The 27459-nt window shown below is 56.6% G+C and overlaps 2 protein-coding genes across 2 annotated transcripts in view; one reads left to right on the forward strand and one right to left on the reverse strand.

The window, feature by feature from the left end:
- The window catches only part of LOC144246964 (uncharacterized), a 712254-nt gene that overhangs the window by 85137 nt on the left and 599658 nt on the right, over positions 1–27459 (forward strand). The window lies entirely within an intron of this gene.
- LOC110480947 (olfactory receptor 14J1-like) lies at positions 10973–12496 on the reverse strand. The gene has a single exon (XM_085565352.1). The coding sequence runs from the start codon at positions 12080–12082 to the stop codon at positions 11318–11320; it is 765 nt and encodes a 254-aa protein (XP_085421478.1). The 5' UTR covers positions 12083–12496; the 3' UTR covers positions 10973–11317.

Here is a 27459-nt window from a genome sequence, read left to right on the forward strand (position 1 = left end):
TTGTTGTGGCCAAAGTGCAGGACCCGGCACTTGGACTTGTTAAACCTCACCTTGTTGGATTTGGGCCCTGGATCCAGCCTGGCCAGGGCCCTGTGCAGAGCCCTCCTACCCTCCAGCAGACCAACACTCCCAGACAACTTGGTGTCCCCAGGGTTCCATGAGGCCCCAGAGTGTCCCAATGGTCTCCATGATTCCATGAGGCCTCCCAGTGTCACAATGTCCCTTTGATTCCATGGGACCTCTTGGTGTCACAAGGTCTCTTGGATCCTTGGGCCCTGCAGTGGCACAATGTCACCGTGGTCCCCCAAGGCCCTGCAGTGTCACAGTGGATCCTTGGTTCCATGATGTCTGGCAGGTCAGCAATGCTCTCCTTGCTCCCAGAGTATCACAAAGGCCTCTTGGTCCCAAGGGACACTGTCAGTCTGTGGTGGTGGCGGGCACAACTTTCCCTGGGAGTGTTTTGTGCTCACGGATAGGAGCCACGGGAGCCCAGCACACACACACACACACACACACACACACACACACACACACACACACACACGGAGCTGCTCGGCAGTGACGACACGGGAGGGTCCAGGCATGGAGCTCCAGCGAGGGTTTATCTGGCGGTCAAGGGGTCTGGGGGTTAAAGACAAAAGAGGGTTTAGGGTATAAATACAGGAACAGAGGGGGTTGAGGAGAGCATCAGGGATGTCAGGGTTTAGGGGTGGTACACAGGAAAAGGGACTAATAGGGAATGCCAGGGTGGATAGGCGGGGACATAAAGCAATGAGAAGACAGGGAAGGGAGAACTTGCTAGAACATGAACATATGAGGGTAAAAAGGTTAGGAAAGGCCAACAGGCCAATTTGGAGGACAGATCTGGGACAAATTAACACAGTGCTGCAGAGTACCATGGGGGAAGCTTCTGTCCTCACCCTGAGCTGTGAGGAATGCCCAGAGCCTAAGGTGCATCTCTCCAGGGCATTGCTGTTGCCCTCTCCCCAGTAAGCTCACAGGCCTCCACACACACACACTGGAGATGTCTGGGGCCATTCATCATTTCTCTGCTCTCAGCACCGAGGCAATGGACTCTGGCACAGCACTGAGCTCATGCCTGTGGCAACCACCCCTGGCCATGGGGCTCCATGGAACTGCTTTCAGGAAACCCCCCAAGAGTTTGGGAGTGCCCCAAAACTGCTTCAGGAATGTGAGATACCCCAGCATCTTTTCATGAATGTAGAATATTCAAAAACTCACTCAGTAACGGGTTCCCCCTATCTTAATCATCCCCAAACTTTGGCTGTCTATTCCAGACCCCACCTCACCTCCCCAATGCCAACCCCAACTCACCCCAGCCATCCTGGACATCAAGACCTCTTCCCAGGCTGTACTTCCCCCATTTCACACCTCCCAAACCCCATCCCACCCATCCCACCCCACCCAATGCCCATCCTGATTTGCATCCCACTTTGCCCAATCTCCTTGCAACCTAATTTCACCCTGAGATGCAGTGGAAGCAAGTAGTTTTGGGGTGGGATTCAGTAGTTTTTAGTGGCACTGAGTGGTTTTGAGCTGACAGATCTGTCCCTCTCACCTTTGGAGTGCCAAGAAATAAAGACAACTAAACCAAATACGCTCAACACCCCCATTTCCTCACAGATATCTCCTGGAATCGAAGATTCCCCAAAACACAAGTAAAATGTGAGGCTTTAGATGCCTTTGATGAATTTGTTGATTTTTACCACAATTTTCTGTGTTTTGAATGGAGGAAGAGAAAAGATAACTGGAGCAAAAATAAAAGGAACACCAGCCAATTCCCTCTGTGTATCACAGGGAATGTGGTCACCAGGGCTCTGACCAGGGCGGGTCCTCTGATGGGGATGGAGCTGGAGCAGCACACGAAGCTCTTCCTGCAGGCGGGGTTCTCGCAGGGCTTCCTTTACTGGTGCCTCCGCTGGTGCTGGGTAAAGAACGAGCAGTCTGAGAAGCTCTTCCCACACAGGAGACACTCGTAGGGCCTCTCCCCAGTGTGGATGGGCCAGTGGGTGACAAGGGCAGAGCTGCAGCTGAAGCCCTTCCCACACTCCCTACACTGTGAGGCCTGTGAGACCAAGGGACCATTGTGACACTGTGAGGTCTCATGGAATCCTGGAGAGCACTGTGACATTGCTGGGCCTCATGGAACCAAGGAGACTGTAGTGACACTGTGTGACTCCAGGGAATGTCGGGATCATTGTGACACTGAGAAGCCCCATCAAACCAAGGGTCCATTGTGACACCACGGGGCTTCATGGAACCATGGAGACCATTATGACTCTTTGGGGTGTCATGGGACCAAGGGACCATTGTGACACGGTGAGACCCCAGGGAGCCAAAGGTCCATTGTGACATTGGAAGGCCTCATGGAGTCATGGAGACACCATGAAGAGACTTCACAGCCTCATGGAACCAAGGGGCCATTGTGAAACTGTGGGGCACTTTGGAACCAAGGAGACCATTGTGACACTGAGGGGACTCATGGGATCATGGAGACCATTGGGATACTATGAGGCCCCATGGAATAAGCAAAGCATTGTGACACTGTGATGTGGCTGCAACTCTCTGGCCACAGAGCTGCAGGCACAACTTTCACAGGCATCATCCTGGGGAAGGCTGTGAGAAGCTCACAGAAAAGATTGAGAAACCATTCTTACCTTCACTTGCTGCACCTGCTGTTGCAAACATGTGGAATGTGTTATGGAGATTTGTTACCAAAAGGTGATGTCTTAAATGGCCAGTGGTGCTGTTGTTTGCATTCAAGGACCAAACTGGTCTGAGTGCATTGGACTGTCTGTAAGCACAATGAGTTTGTCTGAGTAAGTATAGTATAGTATAGTATAGTATAGTATAGTATAGTATAGTATAGAATAATATAATAAAGCAATTGATCAGCCTTCTGGAATGATAGAGTCAATGCTAATTATCACCACGATGGGGATATTATGCTAAAATACTGTGAGGCCTCACGGCACCAGTGAGACCATTGTGACTATGGGGGGTCCCCACAGAACCAAGAGGGTCATTGGGACACTGTGGGGCCTCGTGAAACCAAGAGGCCTTTGTGGCACTGCAGGGCTGCAGGGAACCAAAGGTCCATTGTGACACTGCAGGGCCTCGTGTCATCAGTGTTCCATTGTGACCCTGTGGAGCCAAAGGAGACCATTGTGACACCGCAAACCCCCAGAGTCCAAAGGTCCATTGTGACATTGTGGCCTCATGGAACAGAGGAGTCACGTGCCATTGTGGGGCCTCAAGGAACCATGGAGACCAATGTGACACTTGAGGGTCCCATGGAACCAAAGGTCCATTGTGACACTGCAGGGCCTCGTGTCATCAGTGTTCCATTGTGACACTGTGGAGCCAAAGGAGACCATTGTGACATCGCAAACCCCCAGGGTCCAAAGGTCCATTGTGACATTGCGGCCTCATGGAACAGAAGAGTCACGTGTCATTATGGGGCCTGAGAAACCACGGAGACACCTGGGACACTGCGGGGCCCCAGGGAACCAAGGGAACACGGAACAGGTCTGGCTGGTTTGGCCTCCAGGGGCTGCCTGACAGCTTGGCACCTGGAGGGTCTCTTCCCATCTGCTATTGAAGCACTGGGTCTCGGGGCTTTCCTTCCTATGGAAAAGAACTCTCCTTCTCCTCTAGGCACACATGGCCAGAATTGGGATTTCACCTCCATTTCCTTATATCCAGGGATTGTTCCCATGGACATATTGCCAGGACAAATCTGGCAGGAAGTTGTTTGGAAAGGGTCACTGCTTATCTGCCTCCAAAACACGGGGGAAGGCTCCACAATTTCCTTCCTTTGGGAAAGAACTGTCCTGCTTCTCCAGGTGCCATGGCCTAAATTGGGATTGTCTCCAAAGACTGCCCCTGGACAAAATCTGCCATTCCTGACAAGTCTGCCTGGCCTTGACCTAGTGAGGCTCTCACCTGCCTTCCAAACACTGGGGCTCTGTGCTTTCCTTCCTATGGAAAAGAACTGTCCTTCTCCTGCAGGTGCCAATGGCCATATTGGGTCTCACCTCCAATGTTGACTATTGTGACAGACTGGAGGAGATTGCTGGCTGGAAATATTTCATGTGTGGGGGAGGAAGGGGCAGGTCCAGCCTTGCCCTGCCCTGGAACCCCAGCCTTGCCCTGCCCTGGAACCCCAATCCCCCCAGAGCCTCTATCCCAGCCCAGCAGTGTCTGCCAGTCCCTGGCACAGCACAGGCAATGCTCCACAGCCACCTCTGGAGCCCCAGCCCAGCTCCTGAGTGACCAAATGACCCCAGGTCCCACCTGGGGGAAGAGCCCAGGAAGACCAAGGGGTATTTAAGGCTGACCACAAGGCAAGCACACATCTTGACCCTACCTCCTCTTGGAATTTCCATCTGAACATTGCTGGAATCCAGGAGTTGGTAGCTGAGTGTGTGCTTCTCTGTATCTTATTGTTCTCTCTTTTTGTATCTACCTCTTCTATTTTTGTACTCTTGCAAATATTGATTAACTTAAAATTGAACAGGCTTAGAGTTTGTGAAGTTGAATGGGCCAAGTCAATACTTTGAGAAGTTTTTTTTGTTGATTGAATGCCATATTAAAACGTTTGCCAAAGTGTCACTGATTTTCTAAATTTCCCAGTAAAGGCTGTTTTGTTGCTTAGAGCTCCTGAGAAACTCTTGATAGTATTGCCCCAGTGCATCCAACTCAGAGGATACAAATTATTGTCACTCCATTTAAATGTCTCCTTGAGAGAGTTTTTTAGTGGATGGGGGTCAGGGCTTGTGTGTCCTGCTTGGCACAGCCCAGGCAGGGCTTTCACAGCCCCATCCCACACTCCATTTCCCAGCTGGAGCCGCTGGTGCCTCTGAGTTCTGCTGCCCCAGCCCCAGGGACGCTCTCCTTGTCTGCCCATTCCCCCAGGGTCTCTGGGCAGGGATGGCCTCAGTGGGGGCTGCTGACATCCTCAGACACTTGGAGGCTGCTGCTGAATTTTACTGCTCCACAGGCTTCTTCAGCCCTCAGCTCTTCAGTTCCGGAATTCAGTGCCCCAGGGATCATTAACATTCAGAACACCTTAACAAGCCAAGCCTCTGGGAATTATTTAAGTTTTCAGATCCTTTCTGGTTGATTACACAGATTTCAGGACCCTATTCAAACTGAATACACCGTATTTACAAAGACCATGAGAAAAGATTTCTTAGGTCCTGTTTAGTTTTATTATTTTTTTTACTGTTAAGAAATTTATGTGTGCAATCTCCAATTGACATTGAATCCAAGTACCTCCTCATGCAGTTTGAATAGATATGAAAATCAAGAGCCTTTATGGCTGACAATCCATCAGACTCTGTCCCTACCCCCACCCCACCATTTCCCCCATCCAAGCCCTGGCACTCAGAGCAGCCTTGTGCAAATCTCAGCTCCCTCCAGCCCAGGCTGCACCTGCAGGTTTCAGCTCCTTGGCTCCAACTCCCACCTGCTTTCTTTGGAGAAGGAGCTGCCCAGACACAGAGGGATGTTCACTTCTTGCCAGCCAACAAAGCCAAGGGAAGGCACAGCTCCATCAAATGCAAAAGTCATTCCTCTGCTGGATATTAAATCCACTGTGCACAGCAGACAGTCTCAGAGCAATGGAAAACACCTTCTGTGCCCAGCACAGATCCCAAGGTCCCCCCAAACCCTCCCTGCCCCGATTCTTCCTAGATTTGCTCTTCGCACACATGAGTCACAGGCTGAAGTCAGGAGCTCCCTCCATGCCCAGAGGGAGGGAAAGAGGGAAAGTGGATGAAGAGCTCTCCTGTGCAGAGCCAAGGTCCAAGTGCAACCCCTGCAGTGGGAACCACAACTTATCAAAGAGGAGAGCTGGAAACACCTGAAGGAAGAGGGAGAGGAAATAATAGATTGAATATTGGTGACACTAGTCAACAGGAAGATTAATATTTCTTCTCCTGCCACATGCAGGAAATTACTGTCTCTGGTGGGAAAAAATTGCTATTTCTTAAAATTACTCAAATGACCCAGATAATAAAGATGTCCTTGAATATTATGAAACTAACAGGTATTAAAACCTGCGCCCCTTTCCATGCAGACATCAGCTGTGTGCCCATGAACAGACAGTGCCACTTGTGCCCTGAGGTGCCGAGCTGGGATTGGATCTCTCCAAGAGGAGCTGAGGGAGAGCAGAGCACCTTGCAAGCTGCAGGTCCCTGCCAGCCCCGCAGGGCTCCTGTGCCATCAACATCTGCTCTGCTCCAGTCTGGAACAGGGCCCAGCACGGTGCCGGGACCATCAGAGAGCTGAGGTGTGTGCTGGAATTACATGCCCTCCCCATGGCACAGCAGCCTGGCATTTCCCTGCTCCAGCCTTGGTCTCCAGCACAGCCATGGAGGCTCTTTGGGCTCCTGAGTGTTCCTGCAGCCCCCAAGGGCAGCTGAGCTCTGCCTTGGGCACAGGCAGCCCTGGCCAGCGCAGGCCATGCTCAGCAATTCCTTGTCTGTGCCCGGCCTTGCTGCCAGCCCCGGCAGCGGCTGCGGGGCCCCTCGGTGGCCCTGTGCTGGCCCAGCCATGGTGCCACAGCCCCTGTGCAGCCCAGCCCAGGACAGGAGCATTGCGGCTGGGAACGGCCCCTGTGCCGTGGGGCCCTGGGCAGCCTTGGGGCTCTGTGCCCCATGGCCTCCCTGCTGGGCAGCCTCTGCCAGCTCCTGCCGAGCCCGTGGCACCTGTGGGGCTGCACAGACAGCCCTGCCCGGGCTCTGCCGGCCTCGGGGCCAGCAGAGAGGCGGCCAGGGCTGGCCATGGCCGGGAACAGGCCCTGAGCCCCGCAGGAGGATGGAGCTGGGCCACAGCCAAACTCAGCCCAGGGCAGAGCTGGGCTCAGCAGCCAGGGCTGCCCAGGGCTGGCACAGACAGAGGCTGGCGCTGACAAATATCCTGGGCCCCTCCCTGCTCTGTCCATGGCCCAAGGGCACAGAGCAGCCTCCTCTCTGGGGCTCTTGCCTGTTTTCAATGCCTGCCCAGGCGCTGGCCCTGCCCCACAAGGCCTGGGCTGAGTCCTGCCCCTGCCCGCTCAGCCAGGCTGCGATGGACACTGATGGTTCCTGTGCCAGGCTCTCCCAGCCCAGCCCAGCTCCCTGCCAGCTCTGCCAGCTGCCCTGAGCTCTGGGCAGCACCAAGGGCCTCTCCCCAGCACAGCCCAGCCGGCTCTGGCCCCACAGCTCTGCTCAGCCCAGGCTGCTCTGGGCACTGCCCCACGGCCTCAGCCCCTGCCAAGGGCACAGCAGCAGCTGCAGCTCAGCCAGGACTCAGCCCCACCATGGGGGAAGGGGCTTGGCCAAGGCCAAAGGAGCTCCCTGGCTGCCCTGCTCCCCTCTGCCTGAGGTGCTGAGAGCTCTGCAGCCCCTCCTGCCATCCCATCTGCCCAGGCCAGCACAAGAGCCCCGGCCCTGGGGCCCTCCAGAGCTGCTCCTGCTCCAGGCCCAGGGCCCATCCTAAAGCTGGGGCAAGGAGAGGGACCCTGCGGGACATGAACAGAATTGGACTTCTTGGGAGAAACTGTGAGGGGGAGCTGGGATGGAGTGACCAACCCAGTGACCTCACACAGCCCTCCTGGTATGTCACACAGCCCTTGTGTGACATCACACAGACTGTCTGTGATGTCACAGCCCATTTTCTTACCTACACAAAGGCCTCTGATGTCATAGTCTGCCCTATGATATACAACCTCTGCCCTATGATATCACAGCCAGCTCTGTGATGTCACAGAGATAGTCTATAATGCTGTAGCTGCTCAATGGCCTCACATAATCCACTCTGTGATGTCACTCTGTGAACTCATGTTACCAGATGATAAATTGTCTCCACCAGGTGAGCTGACACCTGGTGCTTGTTCTCCAAAACCCCAGGCCTATGGAAACCACACAATGCCCATTGTGGGACAAGGGGAACTGGAAGTTCACCAGCCTCAGTGTCCTGCCAGCTCAGCCAGGCCCACGGGAACATTGGGGTCCACGACCACCAGGGATAACCAGAGAGACCCCCAGGACAGAAGAACACATGGGTAAAGGGGAGGGGAAATATGTTAATGATTCTGGGGCAATGATTATCAGATGTGTGTTTAGTCCAGCACAATCAATGAATATGTGTGAAAAATACAGAAAATGAACAGAAACTTTCCTGCACTCAGTATGCTCGGCTTTGGGAGGAGCTATCCCCCGTGCATCCAGCTGAATAAAGAATGCTGCTTCTTAATGCTGCACTGGTGTTAAGGAGTTTTCTGTTTTACCAAATGTTTGGTAACACTCCACTCCCAAGGAAAGCTCTGTCTCCTGCTGTTCACAAACAGAGAAGGGCTGGTGGCAGATGTGGGGGTCGGAGGCTGCCTGGGGCACAGGGACCATTAAATAATCAAGTTTTCAATGATCTGTGACAGAAGGAGGGGCAGCAACAAAACTTCCACACTGGAATTAGGAAGGGCAGACTTTGGCCTATTTAGGATGCTGATTTGAGGAGTACAAAATCAGGGACTGATTTTTTTATGGGTAACAGCCCTTAAAAACAAAGGGGTCCAGGGAGGATGAACACATTTCAAGAAAGTAATCATAAGGGGGAAGGAGCGGCCTGTCCTAGTGTGTCAAAAAATGAGGTGGTGAGGAAAATGACTGTTCTGACTGTCCGTGGAGGTTTTGTGGGATCTCAAGGGAAAAAAAGGACTGACAACTCAGGAAGTGTTTAAAGATGTCAACAGGTTATAAAGAAAGAAAAGTTGAGAGGTGAAAACTCAATTAGTGTTTAAACTGGCAACTTCTCTGAAAAATAACATAAAATGTTTCTATAAATAAATTGTTAGCAAAATGTGGGATAAGGAGAACCTCTACTTTATATTGGATACAGTGGGGAATATAGTAACTATAAAGATGAGGAAAAGGCTGAGCTAGTTAACATCTACTTTGTCTCAGTTTTCAATATTAAGACAGATTGTCCTCAGCACAAAAGTTCTCCTGAGCTGGTAGATGGGCACAGGGAAAAGAATAGGCCCCTGTAATCCAGGAGGAAGAAGCTGCTGACCTGCTGAACCACTCAGATGCTCACAGGTGTATGGGATGGGATGGGATCCATCCCAGGGGATGAGGGAGCTGGTGGATGAGCTCCCCAAGCTGCTCCCCATCATTTGCCATCAGTCCTGGCTCACCAGGGAGGTCCCAGAGCACTGGAGGTGCCAGTGTGAGCCCATCCCCAGGAAGGGCTGGAAGGAGGATCTGGGAAGCTCCAGGCCTGTCAGCCTGACCTCGGTGCCCGGCAAGGTTATGGAACAGATCACCCTGAGAGCCACCACAGGGCAGCCACAGGATGGCCGAGGGGTCAGAGCCAGCCAGTGTGGATTTAAGAGGGGCAGATCCTGCCTGAGCAACCTGATCTCCTTTTATAACCAGGTGACCCACCTGTGGATGTGGGAAAGGCTGTGGATGTGTCCATCTGGACTTCAGCAAAGCCTTGGACACTGTCTCTGACAGCATTCCCTGGAAAATCTGCAGCCCACGGCTTGGGCAGGTTCCCTCCTGGCTGGGAGATGGAAGAGCTGGCTGGAGCTGGGCCCAGAGAGGGGTGGGGATGGTGCTGCACCCAGCTGGTGTCCAGTCCCTGGTGCTGTCCCCAGGGATCTGTGTTGGGCCCAGTCCTGTTTAACATCTTCACCGATGATCTGGGTGAGGGGATCAAGCCCACCATCACCAGATTTGCAGGTGACACCGAGCTGGGTGTGAGTGTGGATCTGCTGGAGGGCAGGACAAGAAGACACAGCCTTCAGCTGCACCAGGGGAGGTTTAGGCTGGACAAGAGGAAAAAGTTCTTCAATGAAAGGGTGAGTGGGCATTGGAATGGGCAGGCCAGGAGGGAGGTGGCAGAGTCACTGTCCCTCTCCAGTGGCACTCAGTGGCATGGTCTGGGTGACAAGGCAGTATTAGGGCATTGGTTGGATTTGATGATCCCAAATGTCTTTTCCAGCCTCTTTGATTCTGTCATTCTGTGATGATTGGGACACTCTGGGACCATTGTGACCCTGCAGGGCCTCGTGGAACTAAGAGGGCCATGGTGACCCTGTGCAGCCCCATAGAACCAGGGCTCCATTGTGGTGCTCTGGGACCCAATGGAACCAGGGAGTCCCTGTGACACTGGGTCCTGGTGGAACCACAGAGGCCATGGTGACACTGTGGGGCCTCGCGTGACCGAGGGGTTTCACCACTGTGACACTGCCAAACCAAGGAGAGCATTGGGAGAGTCCAGGGCCCAGTGGAACCAAGGGGCACTTCTGACACTGCAGGGCCTCATGGAACCCAGGGGACATTGTGACACTGCAGGACCTTGTGTAACCAAGGGGCCACTGTGACACTCTGGGGCCTCAGGGAATCTGGAAGGCTGTTGTGATACTGTGTGGGCTTGTGGAAACAAGGAGTCCATTGTGACACTGAGGGGACTTGTGGAAGCACAGAGAGCATGGTGACAGTGTGGGACCTCATGTGACCATGGGGCCTTTGTGACACCCTGGGGCCCCATTGAACCAATGAGACCAGTGTGACAGTGCAGGGCCTGGTTTAACCAAAGCAACATTGTGACACTGAGGGGATCCATGGAACTGAGGACAACTTTGCAGAAGTTCAGCAAGTGGGATGTGAGTGTTGACCTGCAGGAGCAAAGGAGGGCTCTGCAAAGGGCCCTGGACAGGCTGGATCCAGGGCCCAAATCCAACAAGGTGAGGTTTAACAAGTCCAAGTGCTGGGTCCTGCAATTTTGTCACATCAACCCCTGCAGTGCTACAGGCTGGGGACAGAGTGGCTGGACAGCAGCCAGGCAGAAAGGGACCTGCAGGGACTGAGGGACAGCAGGCTGGACATGAACCAGCTGTGTGCCCAGGTGGCCAAGAAGGCCAATGGCTCCTGGCCTGGATCAGGAGTGGTGTGGCCAGCAGGAGCAGAGCTTCTTGGCCAGCAATGATCTGTTCCCAGTTCTGCACACAGACATTGCTGCTGCAGCTTCAGAGAAGGCAACAAAAGGGCATCTCTGCAGAAAACGTTGCTTGAGGTACCTTTAGTTTCTTTAAAGCCACCAAGAGTGCAGCCCCTCATTGACACAGTCTGTGGCCACAGGGAAGGTGGAGAGAAACAAAATCAGAACTGGCAAAAGGAATGGGTTTTCTTTGTGGACAAGATTAAAAAAATAAAACAAAGAAAAAGAACCTCCAAAATGAAACCACCAAGAAATATCAAAGATGAGTTTTATTAAAAGTGATATGCAGAAACTGGCTGGCAGTTTAATGTTTCTGAAAACATCCAGTCATCAGTGTCCACACTGCAACCTTGAGCTCCTGGTTCCTCAGGCTGTAGATGAGGGGGTTCAGGGCTGGAGGCACCACCGAGTACAGAACTGACACTGTCAGATCTAGGGATGGGGAGGACATGGAGGGGGGCTTCAGGTGAGCAAACATGACAGTGCTGACAAAGAGAGAGACCACAGCCAGGTGAGGGAGGCAGGTGGAAAAGGCTTTGTGCCGTCCCTGCTCAGACGGGATCCTCAGCACAGCCCTGAAGATCTGCACATAGGAGAAAACAATGAATACAAAACAACCAAATCCAAAAGACATAGTAACAGCAATGAGCCCAAGTTCTCTGAGATAGGATTTGAAGCAGGAGAGCTTGAGGATCTGTGGGATTTCACAGAAGAACTGGCCCAGGGCATTGCCATGGCACAGGGGCAGGGAAAATGTACTGGCCGTGTGCATGAGAGCATTGAGAAAGCCACTGGCCCAGGCAGCTGCTGCCATGTGGGCACAAGCTCTGCTGCCCAGGAGGGTCCCATAGTGCAGGGGTTTGCAGATGGACACGTAGCGGTCGTAGCACATGATGGTCAGGAGGGAAATTTCTGCTCCAGTGAAGAACAGAAAGAAAAAGAGCTGTGCAGCACATCCTGTGTAGGAGATGGTGCTGGTGTCCCAGAGGGAATTGTGCATGGCTTTGGGGACAGTGGTGCAGATGGAGCCCAGGTCGCTGAGGGCCAGGTTGAGCAGGAAGAAGAACATGGGCGTGTGCAGGTGGTGGCCGCAGGCTACGGCGCTGATGATGAGGCCGTTGCCCAGGAGGGCAGCCAGGGAGATGCCCAGGAAGAGGCAGAAGTGCAGGAGCTGCAGCTGCCGTGTGTCTGCCAGTGCCAGCAGGAGGAAGTGGCTGATAGAGCTGCTGTTTTGCTGTGGCTGCACATAGGCCCCTGTTCATGGAGAAAATTACAGTGAAGAGTTAGAGGCGTTACCTGTAACAAAAATCAAAGACATTTCCCAAACCCCCTCCCCTGGAACACACATAGACAGCATTTTTTGTTCTACACTTCTGGGGTTTTCTTCATAAACACCCTTATATCAGTCCTGCTGTTCCTGGAAATCAGAAACCCTCCGCATTTCTGCTGCACTCAGGGAGAACAGAATAAGTTCTGTGCGGCGAAGTGATGAGAGGAGAGTGAGGGGAGATGCTCTCTCATTCTGACCTCTTTTGAATTTCTCTGGGCTTTAACCTTTCTCTGGGGGAGGATGATCACCTTTCCACATTTTCCCTAAAAATGCCCCAGGTACAGGTAAGAGCAGATGGATCCACCACAGCTCAGCTCCACATTTGTAGGCAAGGACTCACATTCCTCATTTCACCCACCCAGCAGCATTTTCAGTCTCAGAACACCTCTGCCTTTTCCCATCAATCTTATAAATCAGAGATTCTCTAGGACAGGTTTGCATCCTTGATTGAAGCTCCCAGCTTGGACTGAAATCTCAGGGACACTTCCAAGTGTCCTTCTGATGGCACTGGATGAAGGGAGGTGCAGCTCCTTCCCTGGCTGCACTGCCAGCCTTGCCCAGAGCCGGGCACTGGGGACAGCTGTGTCACCCTGAGCCAGCTGTGCCCCCTGCCAGAGCCCCCAGTGCCGGGCAGCTGCTCCCAGCCCTGTGCTCTGCAGAGGGAACTGGGCCTGGGGCTGCAGAGCTGCCCCACGGCTCTGCTGCAGCTCTGCCTGCACAGGAGGGGCTGCACGCCTTGGAGCCCCGGCTCTGAGGGCAGAGGCTTGGCTGGGGCACAGGAGGGAGGGGGCTTGTGCAGAGGGAGGGGCTGCACTGGAGGGGATCCTCTGGACATCTCTAAACTCTTCCTGCCTCAACATTTCTGGGTTTTGTTTTCTCTCCTTCCCTGATCTTCTCTCTGCTTCCTGGAGATTTTCCTCCTGCAGGTGTCTCCCTGTGCCTGATCTCTCCCTGCCAGCACTCCCAAACCCCAAATCTCTGTGCACTCTACTTGGCCTGACAGAACCCTGCCTGTTTGCAGGGCACTGGCTGGGGGCAGGTTCTGTTTGCAGCTTGGAGAAAGGACAGCTCTGTCTGAGCCTGATGGATCCAGGAAAGATGTTGCTGCTGCTGTCCACGGGCAGAGAGGCTGAAAGTACATTAGGGATCTCCTGTGAACCTACTGATCACTAAAAGCAAAAATTTGGATGCCTCAGGTACTTGCCAAATTTCATTGTTAATAATTCATAATAAATCTTTAATATTTATGCCCCTAACCCAGACATTCTCCAGTATTAGGAAACTGAATGCGAAGTCATCGGAAATTTCCTCACTTTTATCAAAATCCCTTTCTTGGAAATATTATATGTCAGATCAGAAGCCCTCAGCATGTCAGAGCGTCATGATCATTTCACCTCCCCTGCACCAGAAATACTCAGTACTCACAGGATCTGTGGGCATTGGGATGTTCCAGCTTTAGGAGATCACTCCAGGAGCTGCAGCTGCATTGTCCTGCAGCCAGAGGTTCCTGTGCCAAGGGCTGGCAGTGATTCTGCCCCAGGCACTTCTCAGCCCCTTCCCAGCCCTGACTGATTGAAGCTCTCTGTGCCTCTGTGCTGTGCCCGGGCTGGCTGCAGGCAGTGCCCCAGCCCTGCTGGGCTGGCAGAAGAGCTGCTCAGCAAGAGAAATGTGCTTTTGAAGCTCTGCTTGGTTACCAGGATCACCCTCTGTGCCAGGAGCCCGGCCCAGCTCAGCTGCACAGACACAGCACAATGACTTTAATGACCGTCTCAGGGGCTGCTGTTGTTTTCATTAGTCTCATTCCCAGAGAGTGTGCTAAAAAAACTTCTCAAGAACTCAAAGTGTGATTGAAACACTGAAGTTTCTTGGACTTTTAATGGGTCCCACTGAGGGACACGACTGAGAAAGTGTCCCCAAGTAGAGCATAATGCTGGAGCAGAGATGACAGCAAGGGACAAGCAAGAGGAAGGTGGCTCTGGTGCTGAGCAAACCTGGATGTGTTTCAGGAATGCAAAGGACCCAGGCCTGAGCCCCAGCCCCTGGCAAGACAGATCCTGTCCCTCCCTCATTGCTCAGGGCTCTTCCCGGGATGGGCACTGGCATGTGGGGATGTGCAGTGCCAAGGGCAGGACCATGGGGCGGCCCCTGCCAGGCTGCTGAGCAGGGACAAGGAGGCACTGAGGCCCCAGGGCTGCAAGGGTCACTTGTCCCCTGGTGGCCTCAGGCCCAGGGCCAGCAGCCATGGCCAAAGGGCTGCACAGGTTGGCTCTGTCAGGGCCTTGCAGCTGCTGCACATCCCTGAGCCCTCTGCAGCCCAGGCTGTCCCACGGTGTCCCTGCCCTGTGCCTCTGTCCCTGCAGGCTGTCGTCATCCCCGGCTGCCCCACCTCGCTGGCCCTTCCTTTGCTGGCAGCTCTGCCTCCTGCTGCCCCTGCCTGGACACACAAAGCCTTGGGCTGCTCCAGGCTCCTGCTGGGGACGTGCTGCACCACAGCCCTGCCCTGGGAGGGAAATTCCTTTCTCCTCCTGTGTCCAGTCTGGACTTCCCCAGCTGCACTTGTGGCATAATTTCTCTCCCTGCCTGATTCCCGCTATGGAGAAAAGCTTCACCATTTCCGCATCCACCCTTCAAGCCCTGCCAGGCCACTCCTGATCTGTCCTCAGTCTCCTCACAGCTGAGCCCAGGCACATCAGCCTCCATACATGAGTTATGTTCTTGAGGCCTGCAAAACCCAGCTCAGGAGATCTCTGGGCCCTCTCCAAGATGTTTGCAAAGGAAAACATTCTGCTCATATCACCAGAGGCCAAGGCCAGGCAGAACTGTCCTTCCTGGCAGCTTTTGTCTGGGAGCAATCCTAGGATAGATGGAATTTTGGCAGCCACATTCCAGTTCCTGCCATGGCCCCTGGACAAGAGGGTCAGTTCTTTTCTGCAGGAAGGAAGGCACAGAGCCCCAGTGCTTCTGAGGCAACTGAGATGCGACCATCAGAGGCCAAGGCCAGCCAGAGCTGGAAGGATTTTTTCTGGCAGATACCCTTGCATACAGGAAATTTTTTAGGGGAAGTACCAATTTTGTCCATGGGTGTCGAAAAAGAGGGACAGTTCTTTTCCATAGCAAGGAAAGCACGGAGCCCCAGTGGTTCATGGGCAGATGAGAAGCAGCCCTTGACATTCCAAGATCAGCCAGACCTGTCAGGTGGCCCCTGGGAGGCCAAGCCTGCCAGACCTGTCCCCTCTTCCCCTCATTCCATGAAGCCTGGTCCCTTGTTTCCAGGAGGCCCTGAGGTCTCACAATGCCCCCTTGGTGACACCAGGCCCTGAAGGGTCGGAATGGTCTCCATGGTTCCACAAGGCCCCACAGAGTCATGGTGGTCTCTGGGTTCCATGGAGCCCCGCGGTGTCACCATGGCCCCAGAGTGTCACAATGGACTCCATGGTTCCACAAGGTCTTCACTGTGCCACCATGGTCTCCACAGGAAGGGAACAACCCAGCGCCAGTGCTGCAGGGGCAGATGAGCCACAGCCAATGATGATGAGCCAGAGGCCAATGGCAGCCAGATCAGGTGGTGCTGGCAGATTTTGTCCTTGGATATAGGGAATTTTAGAGGTGGAATCCCAGTTTCAGACCTGGCTGCCTGGAGGTGAAGGACGGTTCTTATCCATAGGAAGGCAAGCACAGAACACCGGTGTTTCAGGGGCAGATGAAAGATGACCATCAGAGGCCAAGGGCAGCCAGACCTCTCTGTTGTGGTATTCTTTTCTCTTAAAGCAACCCTTGGATATAGGGAATCTGGGAGGTGGAACCCCAATTTCGGCCATTTCTGCATTGTTAAGAAGGATGGTTCTTTTCCATAGGAAGGAAAGCCCAGAGCCCCAGTGTTGCAGGAGCAGAAGCAGAGAGAGAAGGCTCCTGGGAGGCCGGGCCAGCCAGACCTGTTTGTCCTGGCAGCTTTTGTCACTGAGGAATCCTTGGACCTAGGGAATTCTGGAGGAGGATTCCAAACTTTGGCCACAGGCATCTGGTCAAGATGGATGGTTTTTCCCATAGGAAAGAGAAGCGTGGAGCCCAGGTGTTTTGGAAGAAGATGAGAGGTGGTCACCATAGGCCAAGAGAGCCAGACCTGTCTCTCCTGGCACGTTTCATCTGGGGGAAATCCTTGGATATTCAGAATTTTGAAGGTGGAATCTCAGTTCTGGCCATGGGCACCTGGGCAGGAAGAAGAGTTCTTTTCATCAGAAAGGAAAGCACAAAGCCCCAGTGTTTCAAAGGCAGATAAGAATCAGCTCTTTGGAAACCAAGGCCAGCCAGCCTTCTCTCTCCTGGAAGCTTTCACCTGGGAGAAATCCCTGGATATAGGGAATCCTGGAGGCGGATTCCCAACTTTGGCCATGGGTGCCTGGATGTGAAAGGTGCTTTTTTCCCATAAGAAAGAAAAGCACAGGCTCCCAGTGTTTCGCAGGCAGATGAGAGGTGGCCCGTGGGTGGCCAAGCCAGCCAGACCTGTCTGTCCTGGCAGGTTTCATCTGGGAACAATCTTTGCATAGAAGCAAACTAAGAAGAGGAATCCAGATTTTGGCCATGGGCACCTGGAAGAGAAGGACAGTTCTTTCCACAGGAAGGAGAGCACCGAGCCCCAGTGCTCCAAGGGAAGATTAGCAGCAGCCCTGGACATGCCAAGGTCAGCTGGACCTGTCAGGTGGCCCCCAGGTGGCCCAGCCAGCCAGGCCTTGATGCCTGGAGAAGCCACCTAGAGCAGAGGCTGGACAGTGTTACAGGAGTAAAGTGGGGATTTATTAAAAAGGCCTTCAAAGGATTCACCTGGGCAGTACAAGGGCCTGGCTGAGGGTACACCCAGGATGGACACCAGGTCACGTGTTTTCACACTTTTGTAAGATTTGGTTCATTTCCATATTGGGGTTAATTGTCCAATTACACCTTCAGATTATGCAGCCCCACCCTCCCAGTCTGCTCTCCTCAATTCGCTGGTGTTTTTCACTTTTTGGGCCTGAAGCTGCAGCGGTGTCCTTGGATCTCGGGCAGGAAAAGGATTGTTTTGTCTGACTACACTGTAAGAGAACTTGCTGACACTCTGCATGAAGTTCGGAGTTACAGACTGATACAGCACAGAATCGGGAAAATATGGAAGCTAAAACTTAAGGCATCAGCCTGTCCCATGTTCCCTTGGTTCCATGGGGACACACAGTGTCACAATGGCTCCTCCGTGACACTCTGGGCTGCACAGTGTCACCCTGGGCCCTTGGATCCATGGGAGCTTCCCAATGGTCCCCTCATTCCACGAGGTCCCCACAGTGTCACAGCTGACCCATGGCTCCATGAGGTTCCCCAATGTCACCAGGGTGTCCTTGGACCTGCCTTGTCACAACTGACCCACGGCTCCATGAGGTTCCCCAGTGTCACCAGGGTGTCTTTGGACCTGCCTTGTCACAACTGACCCATGGCTCCTTGAGGTTCCCCAGTGTCACCAGGGTGTCCTTGGACCTGCCTTGTCCCAACTGACCCATGGCTCCATGAGGCTCCATGAGGTTCCGCAGTGTCACCGTGGTCGCTGTCAGAGGCTGGATGAGATCAATGTCCCCAGACACCTTGGGCTGAGCTGTCAATCAGTCACACAGATGGGACAGCGCTCACCCAGCTCTGAACACCTGAGATATCAGAAGTCCCAGCTGGGGCGAGGCCCACGAAGGCCCAGGGGCTTAAAACCAAGGAGCACAAGGTCAGCCCCTGGTATGGACTCTGCCTTCTCCTGGGGTTTGTGTCTCACCCACACTGGAGCCCCGGGAGCTGGGAGCCACATGTGTGTCTTTCTGTGGAGCTTCTGTCTTCCTGTCTCTCTCTCTTTCCTCTCCTTCTAATGCTCTTTATATGGAACAGTTTTGGGTACCTGAACAACTTCAGTGTTTAGGGGTTTCCAGGCTAAATGGGCTGAGTGAATGAAGTTACTGCTATGACAAGTAGTTTAAGTTGGATTTGATTTGTATTAAATGCTTTTCCAAAGTTCCTTATTCTTTTGTACTTTGCCAGTAAAATTTTGGGGTCCCGAATGGGCGCTGAGGGCACTTGGGGGTCCCGGAGGGTCTGGGGGACACTGATGGGACAGATGGGGGCGGTACCGGGGTTCTGTGGAGCGCGGGGCATGACGGGCGTTGTAGTCCCGGCTTTAATGGGGCTCTATGGAGCCGCAGAGCATGACGGGAGTTGTAGGCAAAAGAAAAGATGGCGCAGACCCTAGGCCCCGCCCCCAAAGCCATGATCCATGTCCCTGATTGCTTGGGGCCGTGATGGACGTGGGCCTCGGCCAATGGGAGGCAGTGCGGGTGGGAACAGCCATTCAACCCCTCCAGTCCCTCCCAGTACAGCCCAGTTCATCCCCAATACACCTGAGTTCATTCCCAGGCCCTCCCAGTCCCCCCAGTGCCATCCATATCCCCCTCCAGTGTCCCCCAGTCTTCCCCACAGCATTCCTGCCCATTGCGGGGCAGCGGTGCAGACGGAATGTCCTGCGGCCCAAACCTCCTGCTCCTGCCACACAGCGCCAGCCTTCTCCCCTCCTCCTCCTCTCCCAGCACGGCACAAATTGCAGCTCGGAGGAGGCTTCCCCGGAGAGGGCTCCGGCTCCTGTCTCAGCCCGAGTGTCCCTGCAGAGGAACAGGGCATCCTTCAGGCACTTCCACAAGCTCAGGGTTCCCATTTCATGGCGAATCTGGGATGCCGGGGGAGAACGCCGGGGCATGGCCGGCCCGGGGCGCTCGGGCGGCGCTCGGGGCCGCTCCTGGCCCGGGCCGAGCGCTGACAGCCGCGTCCCGCCCGCAGGGAAGGCGCAGGAGGCCCGGCAGGAGCGGCCCCGGCGGGTTCGCTGCTGGGCAGCGGCGGCTGCGGCGGCGGCTGCGCGGCCACGCGGCTCTCGGACGGCGCCCGGGGAGCGGCGGGGCCGGCGGCGGGCACGGAGGAGGGGAAGGAGGAGGAGGAGGAGGGAGAGAAGGAGGAGAAGGATGGGGCTGTGCGGGGCAGGCGGCGAGCTCAGCCCGCTGCTGCCCTCGGCTCGCAGTTGGCCATCAAAAGGGTGCCAGGGAACCGCGTCCGGCACCGGGGCGAGCTGGTGATGAGCGGGGCCAGCGGCAGGAGCCGGGCCGTGCCGGGCGGGGCTGAGCCGGGGCCCGGCAGGGTGGGAGCTGCCAGGACGCCTGGAGGGAGAGTGGGCGTGGGGCCAGCGCAGGGCGCAGAGCATCCCGGGCTGGCCGAGGGGTTCCCGACCCCCGGCACGGCATCAGCCCCACTGACGGCATCGTGCTCCTCCCGCAGCCCCACGGCACCAGCGCAGCCCTGGAGATCGTGCTGCTGGACAAGGTCTCCTCTGGCTATGCTGGTGTCATTCAGCTCCTGGAGTGGCTTCAGCTCCCCGACAGCTTTGTGCTGGTGCTGGAGCATCCGGAGCGCTGCCAGGACCTGTCGGGTTTCCTGGCGGAGCGGGGGTTCCTGCCGGAGGAGGAGGCGCGGGGGCTGCTCCGCCAGGTGCTGGAGGCTGCAGCATCCCCCGGATGAACTGTGTCTGTGTTCCACAGGAACCCTGTCCTACAGCCCACCAGAGGGGATCCACCAGCAAGGCTACCACGGTGAGGCAGCGACGATCTGATCCCTGGACCTTCTGCTGCACCACCTGGTCATGGGGAAGCACCCGTTCAGGAGGAGCCAGGAGATATCTGGGGGCAGATCTTGTTCCCAGAATGGCTCTCTCAAGGTGGATCCTCATCTCTGGCCTTGGGAGCAATACCAGTGCTGGGAGACAGCAGCAGCTCATGGGCATTCTGCTCTGGCAGCTGCTGAGGAGGTGGCACATGTCCTGTTCTCCTGCTCTCCTCCAAACAGAAAATCCATGGGGAAGTTTAGGCCCACCTCTAAGCACACCCAGCATGGCCTGGGCACGGGAAAAGGGGGCAACTTCTCCAAATGACTGGTGATTTCTGGTTTCTCTCCCCAGAGTGCCAGGATGTCATTAAGAGGGGTTTGTCCATGCAGCCCTTGGACAGGCCATCCTTAGAAGAGATTTTCCATGATCCATGTTCCTCTGCCCTAGAAGATGGGAGAGATCCACATGCACAGTTGGATCCAGGGGCCTGGCAGGTAACAGCTCCACACATCTCTTGGCACTCAGTAGCAAAGCCAACCAGACAGGTTTTGTCCTGCCTGTAACTCTGAGCAGGGGTCAGCAGAAGGGAACACGCAGCCCTTGGGCTGTAGCTGAGCTGGAGACCTGGTGTGGAAAGCACTGCGGGCCACCATCCCCCTGGTTTTGCTTGCCATGGTTCGTGGATGGCTGTGGCCCTGGGCAGAGCCCTGACAGCCTGGTCTGGCCCAGGGAAGGAGAAGGAGCCCCTGGAGAAGCTGTCCCAGGTGGGGCTGCTGCTGCTGGGGACAGTGAGGACATCAAGGATGACAACCTCTTGCACCACCTGACCACCGGCAGGCTGAAGATGATGGACTTTGATTCTGACACCTCCTCCAAAGCCAGGTTCCACAGGGAGTTTGCAGATGAGTCCACACACAGGGGGATGCTCCCAGATTTGGGCATTGCGCAGCCTAGCTGGGAACCAAAGGTTCCCCCTTTGCTGGGGCGGATGCAGCTGATCCTTCAGTCGGCTGCCAGGCTGCTTTTGGCAGGGCTGGGGCATGGGCTGGGGTGGGTACGAAATGGGAGTGGGCTCCTGGCCCTGCCAACAGCCCCCAGCACCCACCGTGCCCCGGGCTGGGGCTGGGCTGGGGCACCCAGCCCGACACAAACAAACCCCCATGGTGGGAGCAGAGGTGGGACTCCAGACCCTGTGCAGGGGCTGCTTTGCTTTGCAGGCAAGGAAGGGCTTGGGCTGCTCCACTGCCCTTGTTTGCTTTGGGATCACCATGGGGGCAGTGCAGGGGAAGGGAGAAAGCCTGGGATTCCCTCCCCCATGGTGGGTTTTTCCCTGGCACGCCGGGGTTGGGCCTTCCTTAGGGCCCTGACAGAGATAATATTTTTGACCTTTTTTCTTGTTCCCCTTTTTCTCTGTAATCTATTTTCAATAATTTGTTGTTTGTTTTTCTAGAGGAAGTGTTCCAGGTGGGGTCCCGTCTGGATCAGGACGTGCTTGGGAGCAGCTGTGGCGTGGATAGGCCGTGCCCTTGGAGAAGGCTGAGGGCATCATTTGGGACCAGCTTTTCTTCCAGTGGGGGCTGGCGTGAGGTGGGTCCTGTCTGCTGGGGATGGTGGGATCAGAGCTCTGGGGAGATGGCAGCGAGCACAGGAGCGTCCTGCTCTGGGCAGCTGCTGAGGGCTGGGGGTGCCGTGGCTGGCTGCAGGCTGGGCACATGTCCTGCCCTCCTGCTCTGCTCCCAAAGGCAGCAGTGATGGGCAGCTCTGGGCACAGCTCTGGCATGGCCAGCATGGCCTGGGCACCGCGGGCGGCTGGGACAAGGGGACAGGAGCCTTCAGCTGACGGGGCTTTCTGGTTTCTCTCCTTACAGCCGGGCTCTGCGGGTGCTGAGGCTGCTCTGGGCTCTGCCAGGGCCCTGCTGGAGCTCAGCACCGGGCTGCAATCAGCCAAAGGAGAAATGGGGTGACCTGCAGCACAGACTGGCTTGAGCATTTCAGCAACACAGCTCAAGAAAACATGCAGCCACCCAAAAAATAAACTTGTTCAATAACTTCTGAAATGAAATCAATCTGGGATGACCCCAAATGACTTTTTGCAGCTTGCTCAAGCAGTAGCTCAGCCCTTCTCTGAACTGTTCTCTCTTCTCCCTGCCTTTTACTTCCCAACTGCTTCCTCTTTTCCCCCAGTGAGTTCCCAGCCTATTCCAGTCTCCATCACACTGTTCCCTTCCTTGGTGCCCCTCGCCATGAGGAAGGCCAAGCCCCAGGCTAAGGGACTCATCCTGTCACTGGCTGAGGAGCAGCAATGTCTCAGAGGTCTGGTGGGATTTTAGTGTCATTCAGAGCTGCTCTCCAGCCCCCAGCTCCCCTCACTGCTGAGTTCCCGCTCCTTTTTCCTTGTCCTTGCAGCAGGATGAGCTCTGTGAATCCCCTGGAGCCTCCCCACTCTTCCCAGCCCACGCACCCACCTCAGTTAGGCTGAAGCTGCAGCTTCTCTGTCTCCTCTGGCACACCAGTGCAGTCTCCTGTGCAGGGAGCCCCAGCCCCAGAGCACAGCACTCAGCAGTGCAGTCGGGGCTGGAGCAGCTGCCCTGCAGCCCTGGCCTGGCTCTTTGTGGCAGGGAATGCTCCCTGTTTGCAGCTGTCCCTGCAGGATGGCCCCAGGGCAGAGCCCAGCCGGGCTCCCACTGCAGCCCCTGAAGCTTGGGGCAGACAGTGGTCCCAGAGCTGAGGTTCACGGGGAGCCTCCGGAGCTGTGCCTCTCACTCTGTTGCCGTGTCACCGTGCAGGCTGGCTTGTACGGGGTGAATGTACCAGCCCTGCTTTGACTGACAGGGGCTGGGCCCATCACATCTCTCCCAAGGCTGCAGGCATTGCCCAGGCCAGAATCTGAAGGGGCACAGAGATCAGAGCAGTGAAATAATCCAGACCGGGTTTTCAAAGGCCCTTTAGAAGGAAGGGCTTGAGAATAAACGTTCTCTGTTTGCCACATGAACATCGGGGAGAGTGGTCTCTTTGGCTCCAACCCACTTTCCTCCCCGAGCCAACGTTACCCACTCCCTCACACGTCCCCCTCGTGCCTTCCCACTGCCTTGTCCTGTCAGGACTCCCACAGCCCCTCATCCCTTCGTGGGCCCGTCCCCTCAGGGTCTCCCCAGCCCGGCCAACCTGCCTGGCAGCAGCGCCGCAGCCCCACAGGAGCTCCAGAGGAGCCCCAGCAAGAGGCACCTGGGAGCCCTCAGCAATCCAGCCAGCAACACACGGGCAGGAGGACACGGATGGTGGTTCCTGCCTGGGACAGGGCTTGTGGCCATCTCCAGGCACCGCTCTCACAGAGATCCCCACAGCTCCAGCCCCTGCCCATCTGGTCTGTGGGCAGCACAAAGGCTTCATCAGAGCCACCAAAGGCCAAGGGGCTTCTGGCCATTTTCCCTGCAACCCTGCATTCCTGGGCAGCTTGCTGAGCCCAGGAACCCTTTTCTCCCTCTTCCCCTCAGCCCTGCAGAGCCTGGGCAGCCAAAGAAAGATCCTGGGAGTCTGACTATAGCAATACATCCTATATTTATACGCTAAAGAAAAACAAAAATAAAGAAAAGAACAATCTTAAAGAAATGAAACATTCCTGCTGGCTGGGGTGGCTCCAGCAGACAGAGCCTCTGGAATCAGCTCTGTGCAGAGCTCCAGCAGCGCAGCCAGCCAAGCCCCAACAGACGAGGCCGTCTCCTCCATGCCCTGCAGAGCCGATCACGCAGGTTGTCAAAGGTGGAATATGGAGCACTCTCTGCTTCCTGGAGGATATACAATGCTTGAACTGCCAGGCTTGCCACGGTGACGCTGTTGTCATTTTCCAAGCCTTCAAAGGCTGAAAGAGAGAGGAACAGAGCCATGGTCAGTTCCCACATCTGAGGGGACCCGAGGGGACTCTGTGCCAGGGCCATCCCAGCCGGCTCTGGCCATGGCCAGCAGGGAGCAGGGACCAGCTGGATCAGCCCGAAGCTGCTGGCCACGAATCCCCCAGGTGCCCTGAAAGCTCTGTGTGCTCTGCCCACGCCGGCCCTGGTCCGCACAGGGAGCAGAGCACTCCGCAGCCGGGGCAGGGCTCGCAGCTCCCCCGGCAGCCCCCGCTGGCAGCCCGCTGCCCTCACTCACCCTCAGAGAGGAGCTGGAGCTCTTCCTTCCTCCCCCTCAGGTGCCGCCCGGCCGTCCCTGGGAACACAGAGCCTGTCAGGCCCAGGGCACAGCTCCCTGCCAGCGGCGCCGCCAGCCCTGTACCCACACGCCCTCCTGGCCCAGCTCGTGGCTCACCCATGAACCTGACGGCCGCCTCTCGCAGGGGCTCCTGTGGGCTCTGCAGGTAGGGCAGGGCCCGGCGCAGGTGCTCGGCCACGCTGCTGCTGTCCTCTGCCAGCTGGAGAGAGCGGCAGGAGGGAAGGGTTGGCCCCGCAGCCCCCCGGGCCGGGGCTCCATGGGCACCCGGCTGGGGCCGCAGGAGCCTGGAGCAGAGCCCGCGCGGCCTCGGGCTGCAGCAGCGGGCAGGGGCACAGCTGCCAGCCCGCACACCGAGCACCGCGCTCAGGGGCTGCTCCAGGCTGGGGCTGCGGCTTCCCGGCCCTCCTTACCAGGCACTCGGGGAACTGCCACAGCTTCTGGTTCTGAACCATCTGTCCAAGATCCCTCCTCTTCAGGAACTCGGCTGCACAGAGCAGCGTTTCCTGAGAAGCCTGGAGAGCAGCAGAGACACGGAGATGGCCCCACAGCCCAGGGTGCAGGACCCCGTCCCTGTGCCAAGGCCAGCAGGAGCTGCAGCCTGCGAGGCGCCAGGGCAGGGCCAGCCCAGCCCCTGCCAGGGGCCAGCGGCAGCTGCCGAGTCCTCACCTCTGCCACTCGCTGGTTCTCATCATGGCAGTGCATGGAGAGTGGCAGCAGGCTCTGGCGCACGTATGCCTTCAGGACCTTTCTCTCCTCTTCCGGAAAAAAATCCAGCATCTCCTTGAAGACAAACAGGGAGCACAACTGCACCTGGCTGTCCTCCTGTAGGAAAGGAAGGAAGAAAGACCTCAGCATCAGCTGCTTCAGGCCCACCTGGGCACAGCCTGTGAGTGCACAGGGCACAAAGTGTGCGGGCAGCACGCACTGGCCGTGGCTGGAGGCGCAGACCCTTACATTGTCAAAGAGTGGCAGGAGTGCCTCAGCCAGCTGCAGGGCGATGGTGCTGGTTATTGGGGCACCATTGCAGAAAAATAAAGCTCTGAGGAGAACCGTGGTCATCCTGAGCATGGTGCTGTCATCTTCCTTCAGGAGTTCCACGAGCCTCTCATGCAGGCTCCACATCCTTATGGCCATCTATTTGTGGAACACAAGTGTGTGAAACACCATCCTGCTGCCACAGGGCCCAGGGGCCACAGGCCTGTGCCAAAGCCCTGGGGCAGCTGCAGCAGGAGGCAGGAGAGCTGGCAGCAGCTGCCCCAGTGCCCCAAGGCCAGCCAAGCCCCAGGGACTGCCTTCCCCAGCCCCACGCTGGCAGCACGGCTTCAGCCCCTGCGCTCTTCTCACCGAGACACTGGTGGTGCCGAGCGCCACGAGGCCTCTGAGTGCCAAGCGACGCCTCCCCCTGCACTCGCCCTGCAGGTGCTTGGACAGGAACTGCAGGACGCTGTCCCGGCACTCACTCACGTTCAGGTGCTCCAGGATCTGAAAGGCACAGGCCGGTGATGGGGGAGCGGCCGGCGGGAGCCCAGAACCGCCCAGGGCCGGGCCCAGGCAGCAGCACAGGGCGCGGGCTCCGTCCCAGGCACTGCGGCCAAGAGAGGGCAGAGAGCCGGGAGGCAGCTCAGCGAGGCAGCGCCGGCCTTCAGGCTCACCTCCACAAGGAACGCCAGGGTGGCCAAATCCCGGCATGGCGTGTCCTTGCTGAGCAGCCCGAGCAGGTGGAACGCAATCCTGGAACACACGGCTTCGGATGCGCGGTGCATTTCTCTGACAGGAGGAAACACGAGTCAAAGCCCTGAGCCAGCGGGGGCAAACCTCTCCCAGGACTGCCTCACAGAGCTCTGGCCTTTCTCCACCACCCTGCAAGGGCAGCTGAGCCCTCTGGGAGGTTGCTGCTCTTGGGCACGCTCCTCTCCCAGCCTTTTGCAGCCTCCTTGGCCGTCCCTTGGTGACAAGGCCTTCTGGCCCACGGCCACGGGGACTGTGTGGGGCACCTCGGGCACAGGGCACACATGCCGGGGACAGCTGGGGAGCAGGGGGTCTCACCTGGCCAGCACGCCCACAGCACAGTGGTGGGTGTCAGCACAGAGCAGGGTGTCCCAGCCACGCTTGTCTTCCATGGCCACCACCACATCCTCATAGTGCAGTCGGCAGAGCAGGGCCTTGAGGGTCTGCTCTGCAAAGCTGTGCACAGAGCAAAGCTGAGGTTACACTGGGAGCACTGGCCCCTGCCCTGGGCACATGGCAGGGACAGGAGGACTGGCATGGAGCACCTGCTGGGGCTGGTGGCAAGACCGTGTTGCTGCTGACATCCCTTCCAGAAGGTATTGACCTCCTCTGGCACATCCAGAGTGCTGAAGAGCACTTGGAAGAGCAGATGAACAAAGAGGCCGGGGAAATGCACGGTGACTACATGTGGCACACAGGGCAGCTGGAGGATCTTCCACATCACCACGGTTGCCTGCAAAGGACAGAGCAGCCTGAGACAGCGCTCAGTGCCGAGGTGTCCGTGTGGCAGGGCCCGAGCACGGGAGGGAGAGGCCCGGAGAGACACAGGGGGAGCACCGGGCCTGGTGGCCCTGGAGCTGCCCCGAGGCCAGGTTTCAGCCCAGCGCCTGAGGCAGGGAGACGCCATGAGGGAGGGAGGATGGAGAGCTGCTGGAAAGGTGGCCTTGGGGCCAGCAAAGGCAGAAACTCACAGCCAGGGCAAGGACAGCCGTGTGGTCCCCATCGGAGGTGCACGTGCTGTGCTCTGGCCAGCTCCCCAGCACATCAAGGAGCACGAGCATGGCTGGCTCTGCAGTCCTCAGCGAGCACATGATGCTCTTCCACATGGCCAGAGCAGCTCTGTGGGGTCAGAGCTCTGTCTCAGAGGAGTCTGGGACACAGCAGCGTGGCCTGGGCGGCAGCGGGGAGCTGAGCCGCTCTGCCAGCCCTGCCTCTGCCCACTGCCCCTCACTGGCAGCACGCAGGCAGCCCAGCCCTGTGGGCACTGGCCCCTGAGGGACAGGGGGGAAGCATGGCAGCACGCTGGGGGGCTGGCAGGGGCCAGGGCTGGCAAAGGGAGCAGCCAGAGGGCCCTGGAATTCTCTGTGTCAGACACCTGGGACAGGCTGCACAGGGGGAAGGGCTGCTGAGCTCTGAGCCCTCTGGGCAGGTGGGCCCTGTACCTGTCACACAATGGGGCCACACGCAGGAGAGCCATCACCACGTCAGAGGGCTGTGCCTCTGTCAGATCCAGAAGGGGCCTGTACAGATTGTATTC

The sequence above is a fragment of the Lonchura striata genome, chromosome 35 (genome assembly GCF_050655825.1).
Source record: "Lonchura striata isolate lonStrDom1 chromosome 35, ASM5065582v1, whole genome shotgun sequence".
NCBI classification, from domain to species: Eukaryota; Metazoa; Chordata; class Aves; order Passeriformes; family Estrildidae; genus Lonchura; species Lonchura striata.